At 46.5% G+C, this 26,146-nt stretch overlaps 1 protein-coding gene across 1 annotated transcript in view; it reads left to right on the top strand.

Moving 5' to 3' along the window:
* CDH13 (cadherin 13) overlaps positions 1-26,146 on the top strand; it is a 566,033-nt gene that overhangs the window by 90,389 nt on the left and 449,498 nt on the right. The window contains exon 2 of the mRNA XM_077451210.1: positions 11,674-11,826. Within this exon, the coding sequence (XP_077307336.1) occupies positions 11,674-11,826 (153 nt within the window). The remainder of the gene's footprint in view (positions 1-11,673; positions 11,827-26,146) is intronic.

Here is a 26,146-nt window from a genome sequence, read left to right as displayed (position 1 = left end):
ATCTATATAGAGGAATCAGGACCTCCTTCCTCCTGCTGGTGACCCCTCTAGTGAAATAAAGATCTATATAGAGGAATCAGGACCTCCTTCCCCCTATTGGTGACCCCTCTAGTGATATAAAGATCTATATAGAGGAATCAGGACCTCCTTCCTCCTCCTGGTGACCCCTCTAGTGAAATAAAGATCTATATAGAGGAGTCAGGACCTCCTTCCTCCTTCTGGTGACCACTCTAGTGATATAAAGATCTATATAGAAGAATCAGGTCCTCCTTCCTCCTGCCGGTGACCCCTCTAGTGATATAAAGATCTATATAGAGGAATCAGGACCTCCTTCCTCCTGCTGGTGACCCCTCTAGTGATTTAAAGATCTATATAGAGGAATCAGGTCCTCCTTCCTCCTGCTGGTGACCCCTCTAGTGATATAAAGATCTATATAGAAGAATCAGGTCCTCCTTCCTCCTGCTGGTGATCCCTCTAGTGATATAAAGATCTATATAGAGGAATCAGGACCTCCTTCCTCCTGCTGGTGACCCCTCTAGTGATATAAAGATCTATATAGAAGAATCAGGTCCTCCTTCCTCCTGCTGGTGACCCCTCTAGTGATATAAAGATCTATATAGAGGAATCAGGTCCTCCTTCCTCCTGCTGGTGACCCCTCTAGTGATATAAAGATCTATATATAGAGGAATCAGGACCTCCCTCCCTCTATTGGTGACCCCTCTAGTGATATAAAGATCTATATAGAGGAATCAGGACCTCCTTCCCTCTATTGGTGACCCCTCTAGTGATATACAGGACTATATAGAGGAATCAGGACCTCCTTCCTCCTGCTGGTGACCTCTCTAGTGATATAAAGATCTATATAGAGGAATCAGGACCTCCTTCCCTCTATTGGTGATCCCTCTAGTGATATAAAGATCTATATAGAGGAATCAGGACCTCCTTCCTCCTGCTGGTGACCCCTCTAGTGAAATAAAGATCTATATAGAAGAATCAGGACCTCCTTCCCTCTATTGGTGACCCCTCTAGTGATATACAGGACTATATAGAGGAATCAGGACCTCCTTCCTCCTGCTGGTGACCCTGAACTTCCTCTCACTTCCTGTTGTCTCCCTCCATTTGTAAGTAGGAGTCGTTTGTAACTAGGGGACCGCCAGTATAGAGGAATCCGGATCTCCTTCCCCCTGCTGGTGACCCCTCTAGTGATATAAAGCTGTACAGTACATGGTGTGTACTCTATATTTGTGGACTGTGTATATGGTGCACTTGATACTTGACAGTTTATTTTTGGCATTTTATATTTGTTGTTTCGTTTCTTGCGCATGAGCTGTTGCAATTTTATGATACTTTATTTATTGGCGCCGTCATTTTTACGGAATAAAAAGAAATGAAAAGAATCAGTGCATTTTTTTGAACTTGAAAATTTGAGCAATACGTCTCGATCACACGGGGGCGTATGCTTCTGTGCCCCCCCCCCCCCATGTGAGGGTTGTGTGTACCAGCACAGGGACGCACAGGCGCTCCATGTATCCCCATACAGCCAGTCCCACAGCTGCCAATTGGGATGCAGCAGCTGCACGGACCCAGGTGTGATATCCATGCAGGTGCGGGGGCACGGCCCCACCGAACGCACCCTGGTACACCCCCCTGTTGGTGAACGCGGCCCCCGGCATGGACGTACACTGTAGTAAGCCCCCGTGTAAACGAGACCCTAGTTGCTTGTGGACGGCTCGCCAGCAATTTACAAAGATGCCCCCAAGTCTCTTCCTTGTAAATATTTGGCTTCGCTACGCCAGGGAACAACTTCCACGTCCGTCTGCTATAAACGCAGAGAACATATGTGCCAGCCACAGGATGGAAGGAATTGGCAGCCATCGCTGTCCTTCTCTGGGGTGATCGGAATGTAGAATTCCGCCCCGGTGCCTGTAAATACAAACAGCTGGGGAGGCAAAGCCGTGAATCACGGAGGAAAGTACGGGACGGCGCGGCGCGCGGGTTGAGTTTTATACACGTTCCATAAAAAGAATAGATGGGCCAGTGGGCGATGGAGTAAATAGCAATGCAGGTTGGCAATGCTGGAGCCAAACCCGCTTCTATAAATAGACGTTTGTTGTTTCCACGCTCCCGCTATACTTATGTTTTTTCCTACCAGACAAAGGCTGATGCTTTATCTGTTTCTGTCTGGTTCTGGGCACCAGATGGGGGACGAAGTACAATTACATTTTAACCGCTTCATGGCCAGAGGCCAGTAAAGCGTATCCGAACCCAAGAACAAAAAATTTAATATATTGCAGCTTACTAGTCCTTAGATGTGGTGGCTGCATTCGTTTTCTTCTTTCAGGTTTTTTTCTTCTTATGCAGCATACACACGTAGTGGACTATCCGGCGGACTTCCCGCCGGACTGTCCGCCGGACTTTCCGAACAGGCTACTTGCCCACACACGGCACTTTTTCAGCGGACTAATACGGCGTACTAAGTCCGCCGGACTATCCGCCGTACTTTTGAAATGAACGGACTCGCCCACACACGAGGAGGAAAGTCCGCTCATTTTAGCGTGTCTCCAGGTAGGCGGGGGCCCGCGAAGGAGACGTCGCTGGCCCCGCCACCTGGTATGGACTTAAATGGGAACCCCAACGCCGGAAAAATCGGTGTGGAGTCCCCCCCAGGTCCACATCAGACCCTTGTCCTGAGCCGTACCAGGCCGCGTGCCCTCAACATGGCGCGTGCCCCCCCCCACCCCAAAGCACCTTGTCCCCATGTTGATGAGGACAAGGGCCTCTTCCCGACAACCCTGGCCGTTAGTTGTCGGGGTCTGCGGGCGGTGGGGCTTATCGGAATCCGGGAGCCCCCTTTAATAAGGGGGCCCCCGGATACTGGCCCCCCACCCTATGTGAATAAGTATGGGGTACAATGTACCTCTACCCGTTCACCTGTGGGAAAAAAAGTAAAAAACACAACACACAAGGGTTAAAATAGTTTATTGCACAGCTCCGGGGGTCTTCCGTCTTCGGGGGTCTTCTCGCCGGACTCCTCCGCTATCTTCTGCTAGCTCTTTTGCTAGCGGAGGAGCCGGCTTTCTTCTTCGCCGCCGCCCTCTTCTTCCGACTTCAGGGGTCTTGTCCCCCTCTCCGGGTCTTCTTGCCGGGCCACCGCGCCTTCTTCTAGCTCTTTTACAAGCGGTGGCCCGGTCTTCTGGCCAAAAGGAAGACATTACTTTCAGCAAAAAAAAAAAATGCCACATTTTGAGTTTGCGAAAAGGCGTGTGGGAGACTCCCAAAATACATGGAGGAAGGTGATCTGCTCTGATGTATGGAGGAAGGTGATCTGGTCTGATGTATGGAGGAAGGTGATCTGGTCTGATGTATGGAGGAAGGTGATATGGTCTGATGTATGGAGGAAGGTGATCTGCTCTGATGTATGGAGGAAGGTGATCTGGTCTGATGTATGGAGGAAGGTGATCTGGTCTGATGTATGGAGGAAGGTGATATGGTCTGATGTATGGAGGAAGGTGATCTGCTCTGATGTATGGAGGAAGGTGATCTGGTCTGATGTATGGAGGAAGGTGATCTGCTCTGATGTATAGAGGAAGGTGATCTGCTCTGATGTATGGAGGAAGGTGATCTGGTCTGATGTATGGAGGAAGGTGATCTGCTCTGATGTATGGAGGAAGGTGATCTGCTCTGATGTATGGAGGAAGGTGCTCTGGTCTGATGTATGGAGGAAGGTGATCTGCTCTGATGTATAGAGGAAGGTGATCTGGTCTGATGTATGGAGGAAGGTGATCTGCTCTGATGTATGGAGGAAGGTGATCTGCTCTGATGTATGGAGGAAGGTGATCTGGTCTGATGTATGGAGGAAGGTGATCTGCTCTGATGTATAGAGGAAGGTGATCTGGTCTGATGTATGGAGGAAGGTGATCTGCTCTGATGTATGGAGGAAGGTGCTCCGGTCTGATGTATGGAGGAAGGTGATCTGCTCTGATGTACGGAGGAAGGTGATCTGGTCTGATGTATGGAGGAAGGTGCTCTGGTCTGATGTATGGAGGAAGGTGATCTGGTCTGATGTATGGAGGAAGGTGCTCTGGTCTGATGTATGGAGGAAGGTGCTCTGCTCTGATGTATGGAGGAAGGTCATCTGCTCTGATGAGACTAAAATGTAACTTTTTGGCCATCAAAGAAAACGCTATGTCTGGCGCAAACCCAACTCATCACATCACCCAAAGAACACCGTCCCCACTGTGAAACATGGTGGTGGCAGCATCATGCTGTGGGGATGTTTTTCAGCAGTCGGGACTGGGAAACTGGTCAGAGTTGAGGGAAAGATGGATGGTGATAAATACAGGGATATTCTTGAGGAAAACCTGCACCACTCTATGTGTGATTTCAGGCTAGTACGGAGGTTCACCTTCCAGCAGAACAATGATCTCCAAACACACTGCTGAAGCAACATTTGATTGGTTTGAGGGGAAACATGTAAATGTGTTGGAATGGCCTAGTCAAAGCCCAGACCTCAATCCAATAGAAAATCTGTGGTCAGACATAAAGATTGCTGTTCACAAGCGCAAAACCATCCAACCTGAAGGAGCTGGAGATGTTTTGCAAGGAGGAGGAGGAATGGGCAGAAATCCCAGTGGTGAGATGTGGGAAGACTCATAGAGACTTATCCAAAGAGACTTGGCGCTGTGATAGGCGCAAAAGGCGGCTCTACAAAGTATTGACTTTAGGGGGGTGAATAGTTCTGCACATTGACTTTTTGTGTTATTTTGTCCTATTTGTTGTTTGCCTCACAATAATACAAAAAAAAAAAAAAACATCTTCAAAGTTGTGGACGTGTTCTGTAAATGAAATGAAGCAAATCTTCAAATAATCCATGTCAATTCCAGGTTGTGAGGCAACAAAACAGGTTGTGTTGTCTCCCCTATACATTGTAAAGCGCTGCGTAAACTGTTGGCGCTATATAAATCAATAATGATAATAACAAAACACTAAAAATGCCAAGGGGGGGTGAATACTTTTGCAAGGCACTGTAGGCCTTCCCCGGGCTGTTGAAAACAAGGTTGGAAGATCACCGTTGTCTAAAATAGTATATTGCATTTTTTTTTTTGATAGAAGGGAGAGTAATTGCAACAACTGCCGGGTTTTTATGGGTGTATGTGCCTCCATTGGAGAGCGTCGCCCTCTCTGTTTGCCCTGTTTACTGAGAGTGAAAGGAAATCTCAAATTCCGGGTTGTTTCCAGAGGAGGGGAAAATCTTCCAATGGGGGACACTAGTTCTGTTGACAACCAGGGATCCTTTCACTTTGGAGGAATGTCCTCTTACTTCCTGTTTTGACTCTGGGACAGGAAGTGAAGGGAAATCTCCCCAACCAGACACAGATGGGAAAAAAAAAAAAAAAAGTACTCTACCCAAAATGAAATAAAAAAAAAAAAAAACGCGTTGCCTTTAGTTCTACGTAACTGAAAAGCCCCGAACTCAGTCATTCAGAGGGGTGACCTCGTATGTTCAGCTATATAGTATATAAAAAGTTCTCTGATTGAAATGTATAATAACTGAAACGCGGCTATTTACACTTTTAGAATAAACTGCATATAAAGCACTGGGGACGGGCAAAATGTAGCGTCACGTTCATAAACTGCTCATCCGGTTAATTCGGTAGTTAGTGAAGATTAGCTTCTGAAAATCGATGTTTTCCCCGAAAGTTAGACTCCAATCCGATATAAAAAGCCCTCGGTGTATACCGTCTAAATACGACGCGCCTCTAACTCTCACATGAGCCTTGACTTTGTGCAGTAGGCTATCTTAAAGTCAAAACGACCAACAAACAGCTAAAAAGGCAGATGAGATACAAAACGTGGGAGCTGTTTTACCAGCCAGAGAGTTTGTATATCCGTCCTTCCGGTTCTGAGAGTCACACAACCCTGCCGCACAGCACAGCCAGGTGGATGACACCACATATAGTGAAGGAACACGGTTGTGTCTTCTGTCTTCATCTCCGCCTTGTAAATGAGAAGTGGAAGAGCAGCAGCAGGTGAGGTCATCGCTCTGCTCTCTCCTCCAATCATCATCTTCCTTGTCAACACATTTGCATGCAGCGCACCTCATTAAAGTATATCTATACGCAAAACTTAAAAAAAAAAAAAAAGTTTTGGGTAGATCGAGGAAAGATTAGAATATCTATTAGGTTTTACTGCAGATGGAGGGTCCATAGCAGAGATTCCTTCACTTCCCTTTGTCTTACACACATGCCCTCAACATGGGGGGTGCTTTGGGGTAGGGGGGCCTCTTCCCCACAACTTTGGCCAATGTTTGTGGGGGTTTGGGGGAGGGGGGCTTATTGGAATCTGGAAGGCCCCTTTAACAAGAGATCCCAGCCTCCTCCCATGTGAATGAGTATGGAGATACATAGTACCAGGGGTGGACTGACAACTCATGGGGCCCCCGGGCAATAGGAGATTATGGGGCCCCCGGGCAATCCGAGATTATGGGGCCATACAGTATATACAAACACAGTATACTATCACACAGTATATACATACATATACACACAGTATACACATACATGTTTCTATTGGCTGAGAAGGTACTGGAGAGGTGGGGCAGCTATAATCTCCAGATTTTTAGACCCAAAGGATGTCGGTAAGGGACATTCCAGAGACGGATTTAAAATAAAAAAATGTAGATTTTTCCATACTGTCCCTGGTTTTACTGAGGCTGGCAACCCTGATGGGGCCCCCTAGTGGCCCGGGGCCCTCAGGCAGTGCCCGAGTAGCCCAATGGTCAGTCCACCCCTGCATAGTACCCCTACCCATTCACCAACCTGAACCCAAAAAAAGAAAAAAAAAAAAACTCCTTTCTCGTCAAAGTCTCCCGCCGTCTGCCTGCTTCACCGCCTGGCATTTCTTAAATAACGAAGAGGTAGAGTCACCCGATGATGTAATCGGGTGACCCTTCCGCCCCCTTGTGACATCCTCAGCTATTCTTCATGTAGAATTAGAATCGGTCAATCATTTTTTCAAAAATGTGGAATTCGTTTGAAAATGAATATGCGAAACAAAATGAAAGAAAATTTTCAACTAAATATCGTCACCATTTTATTCGGAGATTCAGATACATCCGAATCACCGAATAACCACAAATTTGTCCAAATTTATATTTGGACCGAAATGAATTGCACATGTCTACTGTCTAGTAAATGGTGTCCACTGGACTGAAAGTGGAGAGATATCTCTGTAACTGAGCCCTGCATAGGAATAAAACCTGACAGGGGATATAATCCTTCCCCATTCTATCCAAACCAAAAGATTGGGTGTAGATACATTGTATCCTTCAAGTCCTACCCCTACCTTCTCAAGTCTCAACCAGCACCTCTTATGTTCTCTTCAACACATTGTAGGCCTTGATGAAGGGGAGCCCTCAGAACCCCTGGAAACGCGTTGGCTTTTTAATGCATATGACTTTAAATAAATCTGGGCTTCATATCCAAGCATCTGATTCTTCTGTTCTGGAGTCTATCTACATATTAGATCAGGTTAATGAGGTGGTGGAAGCTTGTAAGAGGGGACTGGCGACTGGCTAGTAATGGTGTCAAGAGCACAAGTCCCTACCCGCTTCTTCTGTTAGAACAGTGACCTTCCTGCTTGATGGTATACCCCTCTGCCATCCTGTGCCCCACTCCATGCCAGAGGCCTCCTCCAAGGCCGTCTTTAATATTGATTGTACCCTGGGCAAAACTGTTCTTGGGGCCCCCTCCCCCGATGCAGTGCCGCTCTCCACCCGCTCTGAGACATACAATAAATAGCAGCTAGACTCAAAATCAGTTTACTGAATCGGATCAGTCAGCTATTGCCATTGGTTGCCAGAGGTTACAGTGTATCATTACTGCTCACAAACTGGTTGCTAGAGGTTACAGTGTATCATTACCGCTCACTGACTGGTTTCTAGAGGTTACAGTGTATCATTACCGCTCACTGACTGGTTGCTAGAGGTTGCAGTGTATCATTTGCGCACACTGACTGGTTGCTAGAGGTTGCAGTGTATCATTACCGCACACTGACTGGTTGCTAGAGGTTGCAGTGTATCATTACCGCACACTGACTGGTTGCTAGAGGTTACAGCACACATTACAGCTCACTGATTAGTTCCTAGTGGTTACAACACATGATTTCTGCTTGTTGATTTGATTGCTAGAGATTACTGTGGATATGACCTCAGGGGGGCATGATATACATATCAATGCTGCCGACCGCCGCTATTTACATATGAATGCCGGTTATTTACATGTAAACACAGTGCTTGCAGGTGAGTCATCTGATCACAACAATAGGGCAGAGCTAGGCAGCATTTGTAGCAGTATTTCACACTGAGATGTCAGGACACAGCACAGGACTTAAACCTCAAGGGACGAGGGAATTTAAACCAGGATAGTTGGCAAGTATGAGGCAGCTGCTTTGGGCCCCACAACAATGACAGGGCCCAGGGCAGCTGCCCCTTTTGCCCTGCCTTAAAAACGGCCCTGGCCTCCTCACAACATTCCCAGCTGTTAACTTTTATAGCCCCAAAGGAAGGAATGTCCACAAAAAGGTAGGGTTGCTGCACTTTTCTGATGGAAGATGGCACAAACAGTCACATTACATCAACATACTATGCGGTATACTAGTACATTATCAATCACATTTAGTGGACGGTCCGCTGTACAGACCTGAGTGACTGGATCTTGGTGACTGTGGCTGCCGCCATCCCTTGTGCATCAGTACTAGTGCTTGGCTGGCCCGGCATATTTCTGATGGTGTCTTAGTGATGTCAATTTTTTACTGGGCCATTGCTAGAGGGACTGTCCTAAGAAGTAGTGACAAAGTGGAGAGTGTCCTCTGATTGCTGTTTAACACGAGGGGCTGAAGGCCACCACCCTACATGGGGCTGGGGAGGCAAGAGCTCCTTAAAAGAGAGTCTTTCTCTGAGTCTGGAGTCAATGAGGATGTCAAACGTGATCGACTTCTCCAGCTTAGTCGGTATATCTCGGGCTGCTATCTCATCCTTGATGGAATCCGAGAAACCATGAGGAAAAGCAGCCACGAGGGCCTCATGGACTCCCTGCTGGCCAATCAAGAGAAATCAGCTGCTGCGGTAGACACCGGGCATGGGGGCTGTGGTGGAGGTCAGCAGCAGCTTGATGTGTGAGGAAGGTGACACTGAGCTGGCTACTGGGATTTGGAGGACAGCTGGGTGGGTGGAGCAGGGAGGGGTTGGAACCATGTCTCTCCTCAGGATGAAGTTCTTCATGGGTCAGTATCGTACTATAGACCAATTCATGACTGACCACAGGAGCATGCTGAGGGGCTGCTAACGGTTGCATGGCGTCAACCACTGGCTGTTCAAGCAAGCCTAGGAGCTGGAGTTCATGCTGGAGCAATAGCTGGCACTTCTGCCCCAGTGTGCTCTGACAGTCAACACATGGACGGCTGATGGCCGTGCAGGACAGCTTATACTGTGTACACCTCATCATTGGGCAACACCGCTCCTCTACTTCTCACATACATCTACAGCTGTGCTGCCTGACCAGAGGGGGGGTTCTTATCCTGACACCTGCTATAGATCAATGGACATCACCAGTTATTTCTAAGCCCTTGTACACACGGTCGGACATTCCCATGGGAAAATGTCTGATCGGACCGCGTTGTCGGATAATCCGACAGTGTGTGGGCTCCATCGGATTGTTTCCGTCGGAATATCCGACAGACAAAGTTTTAGAGCTGGGCTATAAAACTTTCCGACAACATGATCCGATCGGACTTTGTCCGATTGTGTGTAGAGAATTCCGATCGGACAAAGTGCCACGCATGCTCAGATCAAATTCCTAGACCAAAGCTATTGGCTACTAGCCTGAACGTAGTCCCGTCGTAACGAAATAACGTCATCACGTTACGAACGATCGGATTTTCCGACAACTCTGTCCGACCGTGTGTATGCAACACCAGTTTCGGACAAAATCCTTTCCGTCAAAATCCGACGGATTTTGTTGTTGGAATGTCAGACCGTGTGTACAAGGGCTAAGGCTCAGGATCAACAGCAAGCAGAGTCTGGCCAGCAGGGCAAAACATTGAAACACCAGGGAATTGTAGAGGAGGGATCAAATACCCTCCCAGTAGCCAGCAATAGGACTGAATACTGGGATCTGCTGGCTGGATTTTGTTGTCGGCCGCGTGCACAAGGGCTTACAGTACCATGACATGACGCCATGGCAGTCTATACAAGTGCTCTGCCACTGCAGCACCCGACTGTTCCTTCACACTGAACACAGGACTCATCCCTCGGGCAGGATGCCCCTACTTTCTTTTTTTGTGTCTGCCCTACTTCCTATGCCCTACCCAAGTTACTCAGCGATACATTTTTTGTAAAAAAAAGGCAACAACTAGAATGTTCATTGAGCCAGAGGAGTGACTGTTGCTAAGGGCCCCCGGATGCGCCACCAACCTGGAAAAGGAACCTATGGCAAATCAGCGGCCTATGCGGGGGGTGAGCGCTACACCCTCCTTAATCTGGCTGCTTCTGCTTTTTTTTTATTCCGGTGTTGCCCAAAAGCCAACATGTGTCCAACCATGCCTTATTGTATATCAGCAGAAACATTGCTATTGTTTATCTATAAGCCTTATCTTCATTGCGTGACCTTTTGAATCCAAAAATAACCTTTAGATGGACGGACATATCGTGAATTGTGAATGCATACTTGTCTTAGTACTTGTTCCATCTCATAAATAAAGATTATATAAAAAAAAAGAACACTAGACTCAGTACAACTTGGAACTTTCCTCCTAGCAGTTTTTCGAAATGTCCAATGCCTTAACCCCTGACTGCTGAGGCGCAATGGGCTTAGGTCGCGATTAACGTTAACACAATGGGATCAAGTCCCCCCATCGCCCTTGCCCTTTACCCCATTAAATAAGACACTTACAACCATTGGGTTGGAAAGGGCAAGGCCACAGCTTTATTAAATCCCAACACATAACATGTGACCATATCCTGTTTCCCCGAAAATAAGACCTAGCGTGATTGTCGGTGATGGCTGAAATATAAGCCCTACCCCGTAATAAGCCCTACCCTGAAAATAAGACCTACAAGGACTTTAACTAGGGCTTATTTGGGGGGTAGGTCTTATATTGCAGCCATCACCGACAATCACGCTAGGTCTTATTTTCGGGGGAAACAGGGTATTTAACCAGTGCCAGTTACAGTCAACTGTGAGCACTTAACCAAAAAAGGGAAGTGGGGCCTGTCCTTATCATAAGTGCTGGACAGACAGCCTACTTCCAATTTTCCATCAAGGGCATGGGACATTACAGCAACTTTAACTCCCGGCAAGGTCAAGAAAACCGCAGCAAGCTACATACCATAACATAGGAAAAAAGGGGCGGGAGGGTGGGCAGCTCTTCCAACGGCTCTTCCAAAAGACCCAGAATTCCCTGGGGCACACGTTCCCTGAGCTCAAGCCCATCCCATCCCAACTGTCCCAACCAATGGTTCCCCTTGTAATGCACCTAGCCATGCCCCCATTAGTCAAGGCTCCCTTTCCCTAGGGGGGCTCAAGAGGCCTTCATTCTACTTAGTCTTGTCTCCGTGCTTAGTTGGTACAATCCATTTACCGTGCCTAGAAGCTAAAAATGTTCTTTCTCTTTCAGGTTGTGGTGAGTGACAGGATACAGGGATCCAAGTTTCGCCTGTATGGAAAGGGAGTGGATGAAGAACCAAAGGGGATATTCAAGATAAATGAAAATACCGGAGAGGTCTCAGTGTCCAGATCCCTTGATCGGGAGTTGATTCCATCTTACCAGGTATGTGGGGGTAATAGAGGTATCTGGGTTTTTCCAATGCGGTTTATTTTATTGTAGACATCACCATTCTTCTAAAGCCGCGTACACACGGGCGGACTGTATGGCCAACTTAGTCCGTCAGACAATCCGACGGACAGTCCGTACTACTTTCGAATGAACGGACTTGACCACACACGGATGCATAAACAGTCCGTCGAAAGTTTGCGCGATGACGTGTACAACACGTACGACGGGACTAGAAACAGGAAGTCCAATACACTGCAATGCACCCTTTCGCCGTGTAAATCCTTTCTGAGCATGCGCCATACTTAGTCCGTCGAACTAGCCTACTCACGAGCGGACTGTCCGCTGAAACCAAAGTACGACGGACAATATTACGGAAATTCCGAAATACTTAGTCCGCCAGACTGCACGCTGAAAAAGTCCGCTGAAGCCCACACACGAGCGGACTGTCCGCTGAAATGTGTTTCGACGGACTAAGTTGGCCAGACAGTCCGCCCGTGTGTACGCGGCTTAAGGATGTGAATGAAATGGAACTCAACTAAAGCCATGTAACAAAACATTTTTTTATCTGTACCAAACATTTGGAAGATGGAAGCTTCTCTTGAAGGGAAGCCTCTGCGTAAGAGCCAACACAACATGTACCCAAAAACATTTTATCTGTACCAAACATTGGAAAGATGGAAGCTTCTCTCGAAGGAAAGTCTCTACGTAAGAGCCAACGCAAACGTTAGGACTGAGTCTCTTTGCAGGAGCTATCCCAGTGTGGAAACGTAGTGTTTCTCTACTTCAAGGGTACAACACAGTCACAAAAGCCATGGGATCAGGTCAGTACTCACAATGTCACAGGATCTCCGGATTCCTCCTTCCAGTATCCACCAAACCCTCTTCATTGAGGGAGAAGTGAATGCTCTCAATGCCACAGGACAGCCAGACTCCCTCTAACTTCCATCGGGTGCTCTTCAGTGAGCTCTCCAGACCAGCTTCCAGGCCCTTGACTAGCTTAAAAAAAGTGGAAACCTCAGTATTAGGTCCCCCAGCTATGCCATGGCTGAGAGGGGGTGGTGGTGGTACAAAAGGTAAAAGCTGCAGAGAATGATTTGATGGGGGGTGGCTCGGGGACAGTTGTTAGGTGGGTGTGTGATAGACTTCCCTGAATAAATAAATTTTCAAGGATCTCCTAAAAATGGACAGGGTAGGGGCTGATAGGATATATCTCCCACTCAATAGTAACCCCCAGCTCTGCTGATCCCCCACTCAGTACTACCCCCAGCTCTGCTGAGCCCCCACTCAGTAATAACCCCAACTCTGCTGATCCCCTACTCAGTACTACCCCCAGCTTGGCTGATCCCCCACTCAGTACTGCCCCCAGCTCTGCTGAGCCCCCACTCAGTAATAACCCCAACTTTGCTGATCCCTCACTCAGTACTACCCCCAGCTCTGCTGATCCCCCACTCAGTAGTAACGCCTAACTCTGCTGATCCTCTGGTTTGCTGATCCTCATCTCTCTCTCTGTTCCCAGCTCCCACGCGATTGGTGCATTAATGCGCTTTTAGGCTGCTTTAAAATTTGACACGAGTGTGTCAACGAGCCCTTAGTGTTTGAATGGAGTTTGCTATCAACATAGATGACATTGAGATACACTATATTGTCAAAAGTATTGGGATGCCTGCCTTTACACGTACATGTACTTTAATGGTATTTTAGTCTTAGTTCGTAGGGTTCAATATTGAGTTGGACCACCCTTTGGAGCTATAATAGCTTCAACTCTTCAGGGAAGGCCGTCCACAAGGTTTAGCAGGGTGTCTACGGGGAACGTTTGACCATTCTTCCAGAAGCACATTTGTGAGGTCAGGCCCTGATGTTGGACAAGAAAGCCTGGCTTGCAGTCTCCTCTCTAATTCATCCTAAAGGTGTTCTATCGGGTTGAGGTCAGGACTCTGTGATGGCCAGTCAAGTTCCTCCACCCCAAACTCCCTCATCCATGTCTTTATGGACCTTGCTTTGTGCTCTGGTGGGCAGTCATGTTGGAACAGGAAGGGGCCGTCCCCCAAACTGCTTCCACAGAGTTGGGAGCATGAAATTGTCCAAAATGTCTTGGTATGCTGACGCCTTAAGAGTTCCCTTCACTGGAACTAACGGGCCAGGCCTAACCCCTCAAAAACAACCCCCACACCATAATCCCCCCTCCACCAAATGATTTAGACCAGTGCACCAAACAAGGTCCATAAAGACATGGAGTGAGTTTGGGGTGGAGGAACGTGACTGGCCTGCACAGAGCCCTGACCTTAACCTGAGAGAACAACTTTGAGGTGAATTAGAGCACAGGCTGCGAGCCAGGCCACTGTCCAACATCAGTGCCTGACCTCACAAATGCTCTTCTGGAAGAATGGTCAAACATTCCCATACACACCCTCCTAAACCTTGTGGACGGCCTTCCCAGAAGAGTTGAAGCTGTTATAGCTGCATAGGGCCAACTCAATATTGAACCCTCCGGACTAAGACTGGGATGCCATTAAAGTTCATGTGCGTGTAAAGGCAGGTGTCCCAATACTTTTGTCACAATATAGTGTAGATGTACTAAGGGACTGAAGAGAGCCAGATCAATAACAGCTACAAACCACACGTGGCTTTACGAGTCCCTGGTTGGGATTGTTACTCAGTGTTTACCGCTCCATTTCATTGACGGTCCTACTTTACTTCCACCGGTTCCCGCTCTATCGCCAACCAGCCACAAACTCCTAGGTGGACCTTCCCACCAACAAAGGCTTTTCAAGCCCCTCTCCCCTTGATTCTTGAGCTGAAAGCCAGATAAAACTTCTTTGAGCGTTGGATGTGACGCAGTTCTCCTCCGCGGTCCCCTTGGCGGTATGGGTTAAGGTTAATGCCCCAAGCTGTCTGCGAAGTGAATTGTCTGTCTTAGCAGCAGGGCTAATTCCTTAACACCAGAGACAGATTTGTGATGTTTAATTGTATCCACAACTGCAATATCCAGTCTGGTGCCGGGGCATAATGAGCTGCTCAACTATAAATGTATACGGGGAACAAAATCCATTTAGTCTCGTGGAGCTGCATTAGATCACCAGAAATGGGTCATTTCAGACAAGGCGGCGGGGTGACGCGCATTAAAAACGACGGCGTAATGACACTGGCTCATGCAAAATCTCTGCTATGTATAGACAGCTCCCGGTACGAGGACCTCGCCGCTCTCAGAGACAATGGCCTTCTGTATTTATACAATGCTGCCAAAGATTACAGGCATGCACAGAAGGATCCTAAAGGCAGAAAAGATACACAAATGAATGCAGTTAATACATCATTAAAGCGGGACTCCGCGTTTTTTTTTTTTTTTGTTTTAAAAGCCAGCAGCTACAAATACTGCAGCTGCTGACTTTTAAAATAGTGACACTTACCCGCCCAGCGCGCCCGCGATGTCGGCACCCCGAAGCCGATCTCTCGATCGTCTCTCGGGTGCTGCCGCCGCCGCCATCTTGGGTATGGGAATCAGGAAATGGAGCCTTTCGGCTTCATTTCCCGGTTCCCTACTGCGCATGCGCGAGTCGCGCTGCGCAATAAGGACGGTCCCCGCTGCCTCTGGGATCCGTGTGTTTCCCAGCAGGCAGCGGGGCACTTGCGGAAAGGGGCGGGCACTTGCGGAAAGGGGCGTAATCTACGCCCCTTTCCGCAGAGAGCTATCCCGGAAGTGGGTGCAGATACCTGTACTGTACAGGTATCTGCACCCCTCTCCCCCCTGAAAGGTGCCAATTGTGGCGCCGGAGGGGGGGAGGGTTCCGATGAGCGGAAGGTCCACTTTAGGGTGGACCTCCGCTTTAAATGCTTTTTTTTATTTATTTAAGCAATGTAAGTACCGAAATCTGACTAGGTACAGTGGGGGAAAATAATTGTTTGGTCCCCTGCAGATTATATAAGTTTGCCCACTTACAAAGAAACGAAGGGTCTATCATTTTTTTTTTTTCATAGGTGTATTTTATATCATAGAGACAGAATATCAACCAAAAATCCAGAAAAAGCACACGATACAAATTGAGTTGCAGTTCAGGGAGTAAAATCAGTATTTGTTTCTCAAGCAAAACATGACTTGGTAGTCGGCGGAGAAACCCTTGTTGGTGATCACAGAGGTCAGACGTTTCTTGTAGGTGGTGACCAGGTTTTCACACATCTCAGGAGGGATTTTGCTCCTCTCTTCTTTACAGATCTTCTCTAAATCCTTAAGGTTTCTTGGCTGTCTCTTTGCAACTTGAAGTTTCAGCTTCCTCCATACATTTTCTATAGGATTAAGGTCTGGAGACTGGCTAGGCCACTCCATGGACTTAATTTGCTTCTTCTTGAGCCCCTCCTTTGTTGCCTTGGTGGTATGTTTTGGGTCATTGTCGTGCTGGACGACCCATCCACAAGCCATCTTCAAGTGTTCTGGCTGAGGGAAGAAGGTTCTCATCCAAGATTTTACAATACATGGTCCCGTTCATTGGCCTCTCAATGTGGCAAACTGGTCTATACCTTTAGAAGAGAAATAGCCCCAAAGCATAATGTTACCATCTCCATGCTTGACTGTAGGGATGGTGTTCTTAGGGTCGTAGTCAGAGTTTTTCTTCCTTCAAACACGGCGAGTGAATGCCAAAGAGTTACATTTTGGTCTCATCTGACCACGGCACTTCTCCCAATCCTTCTCTGAATCATTTAGATGCTCATTGGTGTGACTGTGCATGTGCCTTCTTGAGGAGGGGGACTCGCTGTGTTTGCAGGAAGAAAAATGCCGACTATGACCCTAAGAACACCATCCCTACAGTCAAGCACGGACCCTAAGAACACCATCCCTACAGTCAATCACGGAGGTGGAAACATTATGCGTTGGGGCTAAAGGTACACACCGACTTTGCCGCATTGAAGGGCCAATGGACGGGGCCATGTATTGTAAAATCTTGGATGAAAATCTTCTTCCGTCAGCCAGAACACTGAACATGGGTCATGGATGGGTCCTTCAGCATGGCAATGACCCATAAACATACTGCCAAGGCAACAAAGGAGTGGCACAGGCTCACCAAAATTGGACAATAGAAGGTTGGAAAAACGTTGCCGAGTCTGAATTTCAGCTCCGACATTCAGATGTAGAATCAGAATTTGGCGTAAACAACATGAAAGCATGGATCCATCCTGCCTTCTATCAACGGTTCAGGCTGGTGCTGGGGGTGTAATGGTGTGGGGGATCTAAGCACGCTTTGGGCCCCTTAGTATTAACTGAGCATCGTTTAAACGCCACGGCCTACTTGAGTGTTGTTGGTGACCATGTCCATCCCTTTATGACTACAGTGTCCCCATCTTCTGATGGCTCCCCCCAGCAGGATAATGCACCATGTCACAAAGCTCCAATCATCTCACCACTGGACAATGAGGTCCCTGTCCTCCAATCATCTCACCACTGGACAATGAGGTCCCTGTCCTCCAATCATCTCACCACTGGACAATGAGGTCACTGTCCTCCAATCATCTCATTACTGGACAATGAGGTCCCCGTCCTCCAATCATCTCACCACTGGACAATGAGGTCCCTGTCCTCCAATCATCTCACCACTGGACAATGAGGTCCCTGTCCTCAAATCATCTCACCACTGGACAATGAGGTCCCTGTCCTCAAATCATCTCACCACTGGACAATGAGGTCCCTGTCCTCCAATCATCTCACCACTGGACAATGAGGTCACTGTCCTCCAATCATCTCATTACTGGACAATGAGGTCCCTGTCCTCCAATCATCTCACCACTGGACAATGAGGTCCCTGTCCTCCAATCATCTCACCACTGGACAATGAGGTCCCTGTCCTCAAATCATCTCACCACTGGACAATGAGGTCCCTGTCCTCAAATCATCTCACCACTGGACAATGAGGTCCCTGCCCTCCAATCATCTCATCACTGGACAATGAGGTCACTGTCCTCCAATGGCCTCCACACTCACCACATCTCATCCAACAGAACACGTTTGGTACGTGGATGGGGGATTGGCATCATGGATGTGCAGCCGACAAATCTGCAGCAACTGCGTGATGTTATCATGTCACTATGAACCAAACTCTCTGAGGAACGTTCCCAACACCTTGTTGAATTTATGCCATGAAAAATTAAGGCAGTTCTGAAGGCGAAAGGGGGTCAAACCTGGTACTAGCAAGGTGTACCTAATAATAAAGGGGTCGGTGAGTGTATATTGTAACACTTGCCATACTTGCCATAGTTGATCGGACTCTGGGGCTTGTTTACTAAAACTGAATGGTACACAATCTGGTGAAGTTGCGCATGGTAGTCAATCAGCTTCTAACTTGAGCTTCTTCAGCTAACCAGTTCCCGACCGGCGCACGCCGATGTACGTCGGCAGAATGGCACGGGCAGGCATATTGGCGTACAGGTACGTCCAATCTTCAATGCCGCCCTGCCATCACGGCGTGCCGGTCGGGACCCCCATGAGTCCGGTCGCGGGTCCCGCGGACTCGATCGCTGCGGGCATACCCGCGATCGTCTCACGGGGCTGCTGAATGGAGGAAATGCCGTGTAAACAGCATTTCCCCATTCTGCCTAGCAACTAGTGATGCTGATCTCTGCTCCATGTGATTGGAGCAGAGATCAGTGTTCACTAAATGAAAGCCCAGCCCCCACACAGTTAGTAACACGCCCCTAGGAACACTTAACCCCTACACTGCCACCCACTGGTTAACCCCTTCACTGCCAGTGTCATTTACACAGGAATCACTGCATTTATATAGCAGTGATTGCTGTATAAATGACAATGGTCCCAAAAATGTGTCAAAAATGTCCAATGTGTCCGCCGCAATGTTGCAGTCACAATAAAAATCGCTGATCGCCGCCATTACTAGTAAAAAGAAAAAAAAATTATTAATAAAAATGCCATAAAACTATCCCTATTTTGTAAATGCTATAACTTTTGCACAAACCAATCAATAATCGCTTATTGCGATTTTTTTTTTTACCAAAAATATGTAGAAGAATACGTATCGGCCTAAACTGAGGGAAAAAAATGTTTTTTTTATATATTTTTGGGGGATATTTATTATGACAAAAAGTAAAAAATAATGCGTTTTTTTTTTCAAAATTGTCGCTCTATTTTTGTTTATAGCGCAAAAAATAAAAACCGCAGAGGTGATCAAATACCACCAAAAGACAGCTCTATTTGTGGGAAAAAAAAGGACGTCAATTTTGTTTGGGAGCCACCTCGCCACGACCGGGCAAATTGTCAGTTAAAGCGACGCAGTGCCGAATCGCAACAAGTGGTCTGGTCTTTGACCAGCAAAATGGTCCGGGGCTGTAAGTGGTTAAGCTTTGACAATAAAACCTGGAAGCTGATTAGTTGTTCTGCAGAGCTGCAGCAGACTTTGCACCCCTTCAGTTTTGGTAAATCCACCCCTTCTGTGTATTTGCCACTCCATGCACACATCTGATTTTAATATCCTATTAACCAAGCATACACCATCGAGTGATAAATACGCACAACGGGCAGAAACAAAACGTGTACAGGTGACAAAGAGAAGAGGAAACGATCCACTGGCCCATTCACATTAATCTTCTCTGGCAAGTTTTAGCTGCTGCTACTTTTCGAAATTTAATTTCTTAGATAATATCAGGAGATTTTTAATGTCGGCGCCGGTCTGATGAGAAATGAGGGCTGTTTTTTTTTTTTTTTCTCTTTTCCCCTCCTCTTATAACGTGATGAAGAAGGCTTATTTTATTGCACCTTGCATTCACAGAGGTAATTATAATTAATAACAATAATGGCTGGTGTTCCAGCTTTGATTAATCTCCTTTCGGTGGCGGCCTCGGAATGCAGAGACTTTCTTTTAAATTCACTTTGTTTTTCTGATGAAGAGACGGACAGGAAACAATGGAGGATTATGGGAAGAATTTATTGGATCTGAAAGGTCAGAAAACATTTGATTTTTTTTTTTAACTGCTTCAAAACTTCGAATTTATGACATTGATTGAAGGCAGCCATCGTCCTTCGGTATTTATGGAAGCCGGTATTCTGCTTTTGTTGCCTTAACAAACGAAGTCTGCATATTAAGATAAATGATTCCCTAGACGGCCGTTTGGTTTAAAAAAAAAAGTACCGTAAGTTTTATACTGTAATTAACCTTGTGAACTTCTTCTTATAGGATCAGTAAATCTTAAATGAAAAAAAAAACGATAAAAAGTTAATCTGTGTGAATGATTAACTAATTATAGTCACAAAGAACTGCCCACACCTGCGGGGTTCTATTTAGACATCATGGCAGACTTAGTAAATATGGCTTGTTCTGGAAATTTTATAGGCAATTCCTATCCTTATAATGATTAGTCATTCCCAAATTAATAATAGCTACCGCAGTAGGGACCATATGCAAAAGATACACTCAGCATTTTTCCAAAATAGCTGTTCTCTATATTAGATGCAGTTGAAGTTTTTTTTATACACGCGATTATGTAGGTATCACTTTCATAATACAATTGTACTTTTTATGGTGACAAGGGGCGTAACATAGGCAGGCTAAATCCTAATCAGGACTCGAAAGAATGCAAACATGTAATGACAACAAAAAAGGAACTGATTCAAACCTCCATCAACACCCCAATATATTGTGGAGGAGCCGTGCTAGGAGGAAGTCCATGTCCAAAAAATTGACACCCTGTAAACAGGCTGTGAAGCTTGTTGGGTGCGCTATCCTTCAGGGTTTGATTTACTTTGAAGGGACTTCTGGACACTTCTGTTGGCTTAAAGCGGAGGTCCACCCTAAAATGGACCTCCGCTCATCGGAATCCCCCCCCCCCTCCGGCGCCACAATCAGCACATTTCAGGGGGGAGGGGGGTGCAGTTACCTGGATAATCCAGGTAACTGCACCCACTTCCGGGCTAGCTCTCTGCGGAAAGGGGCGTACGTTACGCCCCTTTCCGCAAGCGCCCGCCCCCTTCAGCAAGTGCCCCGCTGCCTGCTGGGAAACACACAGCTCCCAGAGGCAGCGGGGACCGTCCAGATTGCGCCGCACGGCTCGCGCATGCGCAGTAGGGAACCGGGAAATGAAGCCGAAAGGCTCCATTTCCTGATTCCCATACCCAAGATGGCGGCGGCAGGACCCGCCAGACGAGCGAGCGATCGGCTTCGGGTGCCGACATCGCGGGCGCGCTGGACAGGTAAGTGTCACTATTTAAAAGTCAGCAGCTGCAGTATTTGTAGCTGCTGGCTTTTAAAAAAAACGCGGAGTCCCGGTGGACTCCCGCTTTAATAATAAACGTGTGGACCATAAAAAGAAATCTTCATTTCATCTTTGATTATCCGCTGTCTATGCCCTCCTTGCTATATCACTTGGCTGTCGGGCTTGTTGCCCTGCATCTTTTATATCATCTGGAAGATCTCTTTGGCGATGAATGGGGTGGTGAAGTGGGGTTGGCTTATCCTCTGATGAAGCAATAAGCGAAACATGTCGGGATAAATCAATCACAACTACCTCAACCATACCTCTTGTTGGACCACAAAGTTGTATACAATATCTTAGTATGACTTTATAGATTACTGCTTTGTTTTTATGGATTTTGTACAATAAAATATTTTTAGAAAAATTCCTTATCTATATATATAATTTTGAATATTGCACCATTAATGTCCCATGTCCCTGGTTTTGGTCTCTCCAAAAAATTATTGATAAATGTAATGACAACATTATTAGCGTCGTGTGCACAATGAGTTCAGTGTGCAATACATAGGCCAACTATACAAAAATAGTAGATAGTTTTATACAGAATTTAAAAATTTCCTTTACAGGATGAAGAAGTCCTTTTAGCTCTTGTACACACGGTCTGACATTTCGACAACCAAATCCGTCGGATTCTGTCCGTCGGATTCTGTCTGAAACTGTTGCATACACACGGGTCGGACTAAGTTGTCGAAAAATCCGATCATTCAGAACGTGATGACGTAATTTCGTTACGATGGGACTACGTTCAGGCTAGTAGCCAATAGCTTTGATGTAGGAATTTGATCTGAGCATGCGGGGCACTTGGTCCGATCAAAATTCTCTACACATGATCGGAGTATGTCCGATCGGCCCAGTTGGTCTGAAAATATTTCCAACAAGTTGGAAAATTTGGTCCGTCGGATATTCCGACGGAATCAGTCCGATGCAGACCACACACAGTCGGATTATCCGACAACACGGTCCGATAGGACACATTCCGACGGATTCTCCGACCGTGTGTACAAGGGCTTATACAATCTCCACCCAAGGTGCCACATGGTTATTTTAGCAAAAATTAAAAGTGCATAGGGGTTGATTCACTAAAAGCAGATATCATTGGTGTTCGTGGGTGGAACAGTGCCCTATTATAGTATGGTTAGAGATGCTGGTCTTGTGGATGTGCACATTAACCACTTCAGCTCCGGACCAATAAACACCTTAAGGACCAGAGGTCTTTTTGCAATTTCGCACTGCGCTGCTTTAACTGGTAATTGCGCGGTCATGCAATATTGCACCCAAACGAAATTTGCGTCCTTTTCTTCCCACAAATAGAGCTTTCTTTTGATGGTATTTGATTGCCTCTGCAATTTTTTTTTTTTTGCGATATAAATGGAAAAAGAGCGAAAATTTTGAAAAAAAAAGATATTTTCTTCTTTTTGTTATAAGAAAAATCGAATAAACTAAATTTTAGTCATACATTGAGGGCAAAATTTATTTAGCCACATGTCTTTAGTAAAAAAAATGTCAATAAGCGTATATTTTTTGGTTTGCGCAAAAGTTATAGCGTCTACAAACTAGAGTACATTTTCTGGAATTTACACAGCTTTTAATTTATGACTGCCGATCTCATTTCTTGAGGTGCTAAAATGGCAGGGCAGTACAAATCCCCCCCAAATGACCCCATTTTGGAAAGTAGACACCCCAAGGAAATTGCTGATGGGTATGTTGAGCCCATTGAATATTTATTTTTTTTGTCCTAAGGGATTGAATAATGACAAAAAAAAAAAAAAAAAAAATTGTTTTTACAAAAAGTTGTCACTAAATGATATATTGCTCACACATGCCATGGTTATATGTGGAATTGCACCCCAAAATATATTCCGCTACTTCTCCCGAGTATGGCGATACCACGTGTGTGGGACTTTTTGGGAGTCTAGTCGCGCAGGGCACCCCGAAAACCAATCACCACCTTCAGGATTTCTAAGGGTGCAAATTTTTGATTTAACTCCTCACTACCTATCAGTTTCGAAGGCCATAAAATGCCAAAATAGCACAAAACCCCCCAAAATGACCCCATTTTGGAAAGTAGACACCCCAAGCTATTTACTGAGAGGCATGTTGAGTCCATGGAATATTTTATATTTTGCCACAAGTTGCGGGAATATTACAAACTTTTTTTTTTTTGCACCAAGTTGTCACTAAATGATATATTGCTCACACATGCTATGGGCATATGTGAAATGACACCCCAAAATACATTCTGCTGCTTCTCCCGAGTACGGGGATACCACATGTGTGGGACTTTTTGGGAGTCTAGTCGCGCACGGCACCCCGAAAACCAATCACCACCTTCAGGATTTCTAAGGGTGCAAATTTTTGATTTAACTCCTCACTACCTATCACAGTTTCGAAGGCCATAAAATGCCAAAATAGCACAAAACCCCCCCAAATGACCCCATTTTGGAAAGTAGACACCCCAAGCTATTTACTGAGAGGCATGTTGAGTCCATGGAATATTTTATATTTTGCCAAAAGTTGCGGGAATATTACAAACTTTTTTTTTTTTTTGCACAAAGTTGTCACTAAATGATATATTGCTCACACATGCTATGTACAGAAGTCAAATTACACCCCAAAATAAATTCTGCTGCTTCTCCCGAGTACGGGGATACCACATGTGGGGGACTTTTTGGGAGCCTAGCCACGTACGGGACCCCGAAAACCAAGCACTGCCTTCCGGATTTGAATATAAAATGCTATAAAAAACAAACTAACCAGAGTCACCCGTAACACTTATACGGTGATCAGTGGTGAAAGGGTTAACTAGGGGCAATCAGGGGGTTCAAATTTTTATTAGGTAGTATATGGGGGTCCCTGGCGCTATATAAAAACCTGACGGGGAACCTAAATAACTAACTGGCTAACCAGCGTCACCAGTGACACTTATACTGTGATCGCTGGTGAAAGGGGGTGAAAGGGTTAACTAGCAGCAATCAGGGGGTTAAAACCATTATTGGGTAGTATATCGGGGTACCTAGCGCTATAAAAAACTGGCGGTGAACCTAAAAAAATAACTAGCTACCTAGCGACACTAGCGACACTGATGCAGCGTTCAGAAAAATTATCGCTTAGTGACACTGGCAAAAGGGGGTGAAAGGGTTAACTAGCGGCAATCAGGGGGTTAAAACCATTATTGGGTAGTATATCGGGGTACCTAGCGATATAAAAACCTGGCGGTGAACCTAAAAAAATAACTAGCTACCTAGCGACACATGCAGCGATCAGAAAAATGATCGCTTAGTGACACTGGCAAAAGGGGGTGAAAGGGTTAACTAGCGGCAATCAGGGGGTTAAAAACATTATTGGGTAGTATATCGGGGTACCTAGCGCTATAAAAACCTGGCGGTGAACCTAAAAAGATAACTAGCTACCTAGCGACACTAGCGACACATGCAGCGATCAGAAAAATGATCGCTTAGTGACACTGGCAAAAGGGGGTGAAAGGGTTAACTAGCGGCAATCAGGGGGTTAAAAACATTATTGGGTAGTATATCGGGGTACCTAGCGCTATAAAAACCTGGCGGTGAACCTAAAAAAATAACTAGCTACCTAGCGACTGTAGCGACACTAATGCAGCGATCAGAAAAACGATCGCTTAGTGACACTGGCAAAAGGGGGTGAAAGGGTTAACTAGCGGCAATCAGGGGGTTAAAAACATTATTGGGTAGTATATCGGGGTACCTAGCGCTATAAAAACCTGGCGGTGAACCTAAAAAAATAACTAGCTACCTAGCGACACTAGCGACACATGCAGCGATCAGAAAAATGATCGCTTAGTGACACTGGCAAAAGGGGGTGAAAGGGTTAACTCTAGGGGCAATCAGGGGGTTAAATCTTTATTGGGGGGTGATAGGGGGCTACCCTGGACCTAACACTAACTGTCCTGACAGTTTTTACTGTCACAACTGACACTGAATGCATTGATCAGTAAAGAAATGATCAATGCAATCAGTGACACTGTGACTGGGGGGGGAGGGGGGGCGGGGGGGGGATCGGGGGGCGATCGGGGTGGGGATCGGGGGGGGTTTGTGTGCCTGTGTGTACCTACATGTCAGTGTAGTGTTGGTGCACACTTACTTTTACTGTTCTCCTCGTAGTCCGGTCAAAAAGACCGCCCCGAGGAGAATGACATCACTTCCTCCTTCCTGTGTAAACAATACACAGGGGAGGAAGCTTCTCATTGGCCAGGAGCGATCCAGAGGGGGTGGCCGAAAACCAACGGCCATCCCCTCATCACGGAGCGCTCCTGGACCGAATCGGACCGCCGTAACCAGCGGGAGGGGGTCCGATCGGACCCCCACCCGCTGGAAGGCAATCACGTAGATGTACGTGATTGTGCCTGCCTGTGCCATTGTGCTGACGTACAATGGCAATACGGCGGTCCTGAAGTGGTTAAGCACCTCCTGGATGACACCGGGTTCAACTTTCATCGAGGTAGTAGTCATAGAGTAGGATAAATATTTTTTTTTTTTTTTTAAGGAGACCTCTGCTTTCTCACCCCCAGTGGTGCAGGCAGTAGAGTTCTCTGATCGCTGTATGCTATCTGTGGTCCTGAATGCTTCTGACGCCCCTCAGAGGTGCAAGGGCATCTGGAGACTGAATTTGACTCTTCTCAAGGAAGAACACGTTAGACAATCCTTTTGAGGAATTCTTTCAGGCACAGGCAACCATTCCGGACTTTTGTAGCAGCAAGGCTGAGTGGTGGGATCTGGCCAAAAAGAGGATCGCTGGATTCTTCAGGGGCCTAGCCAATAGAAAACAGTATAATAAATACATGACCTACCAACGTTTATGGAGGAAGCTGGATATTCTTGTCTCGAGAGGAGGAGATCCTGGGGCAATCTCTGAAGTGAAACTCCTTCTCAGGAAGTGTCAATATGACCGGCATGCCTCTTTGGTTCTGGAGAGGGACTATGGGAAGTACCACTCGCCTGACCCTTACCAGAACCGCAAACAAGGTGTAGCTGTTAAAACGGTTGTTGGCCTTAAGGACAGTACAGGTTCCTTGACAAAGTCCAGGTCAGGGATC

Source organism: Lithobates pipiens, unplaced genomic scaffold (genome assembly GCF_037356315.1).
Source record: "Lithobates pipiens isolate NorthernLeopardFrog02 unplaced genomic scaffold, aLitPip1_a1.2 Scaffold_10, whole genome shotgun sequence".
Lineage (NCBI taxonomy): Eukaryota > Metazoa > Chordata > Amphibia > Anura > Ranidae > Lithobates > Lithobates pipiens.
The sequence above is the reverse complement of the archived record's forward strand: the minus strand, read 5'-3'. Positions and strand labels throughout refer to the sequence as shown.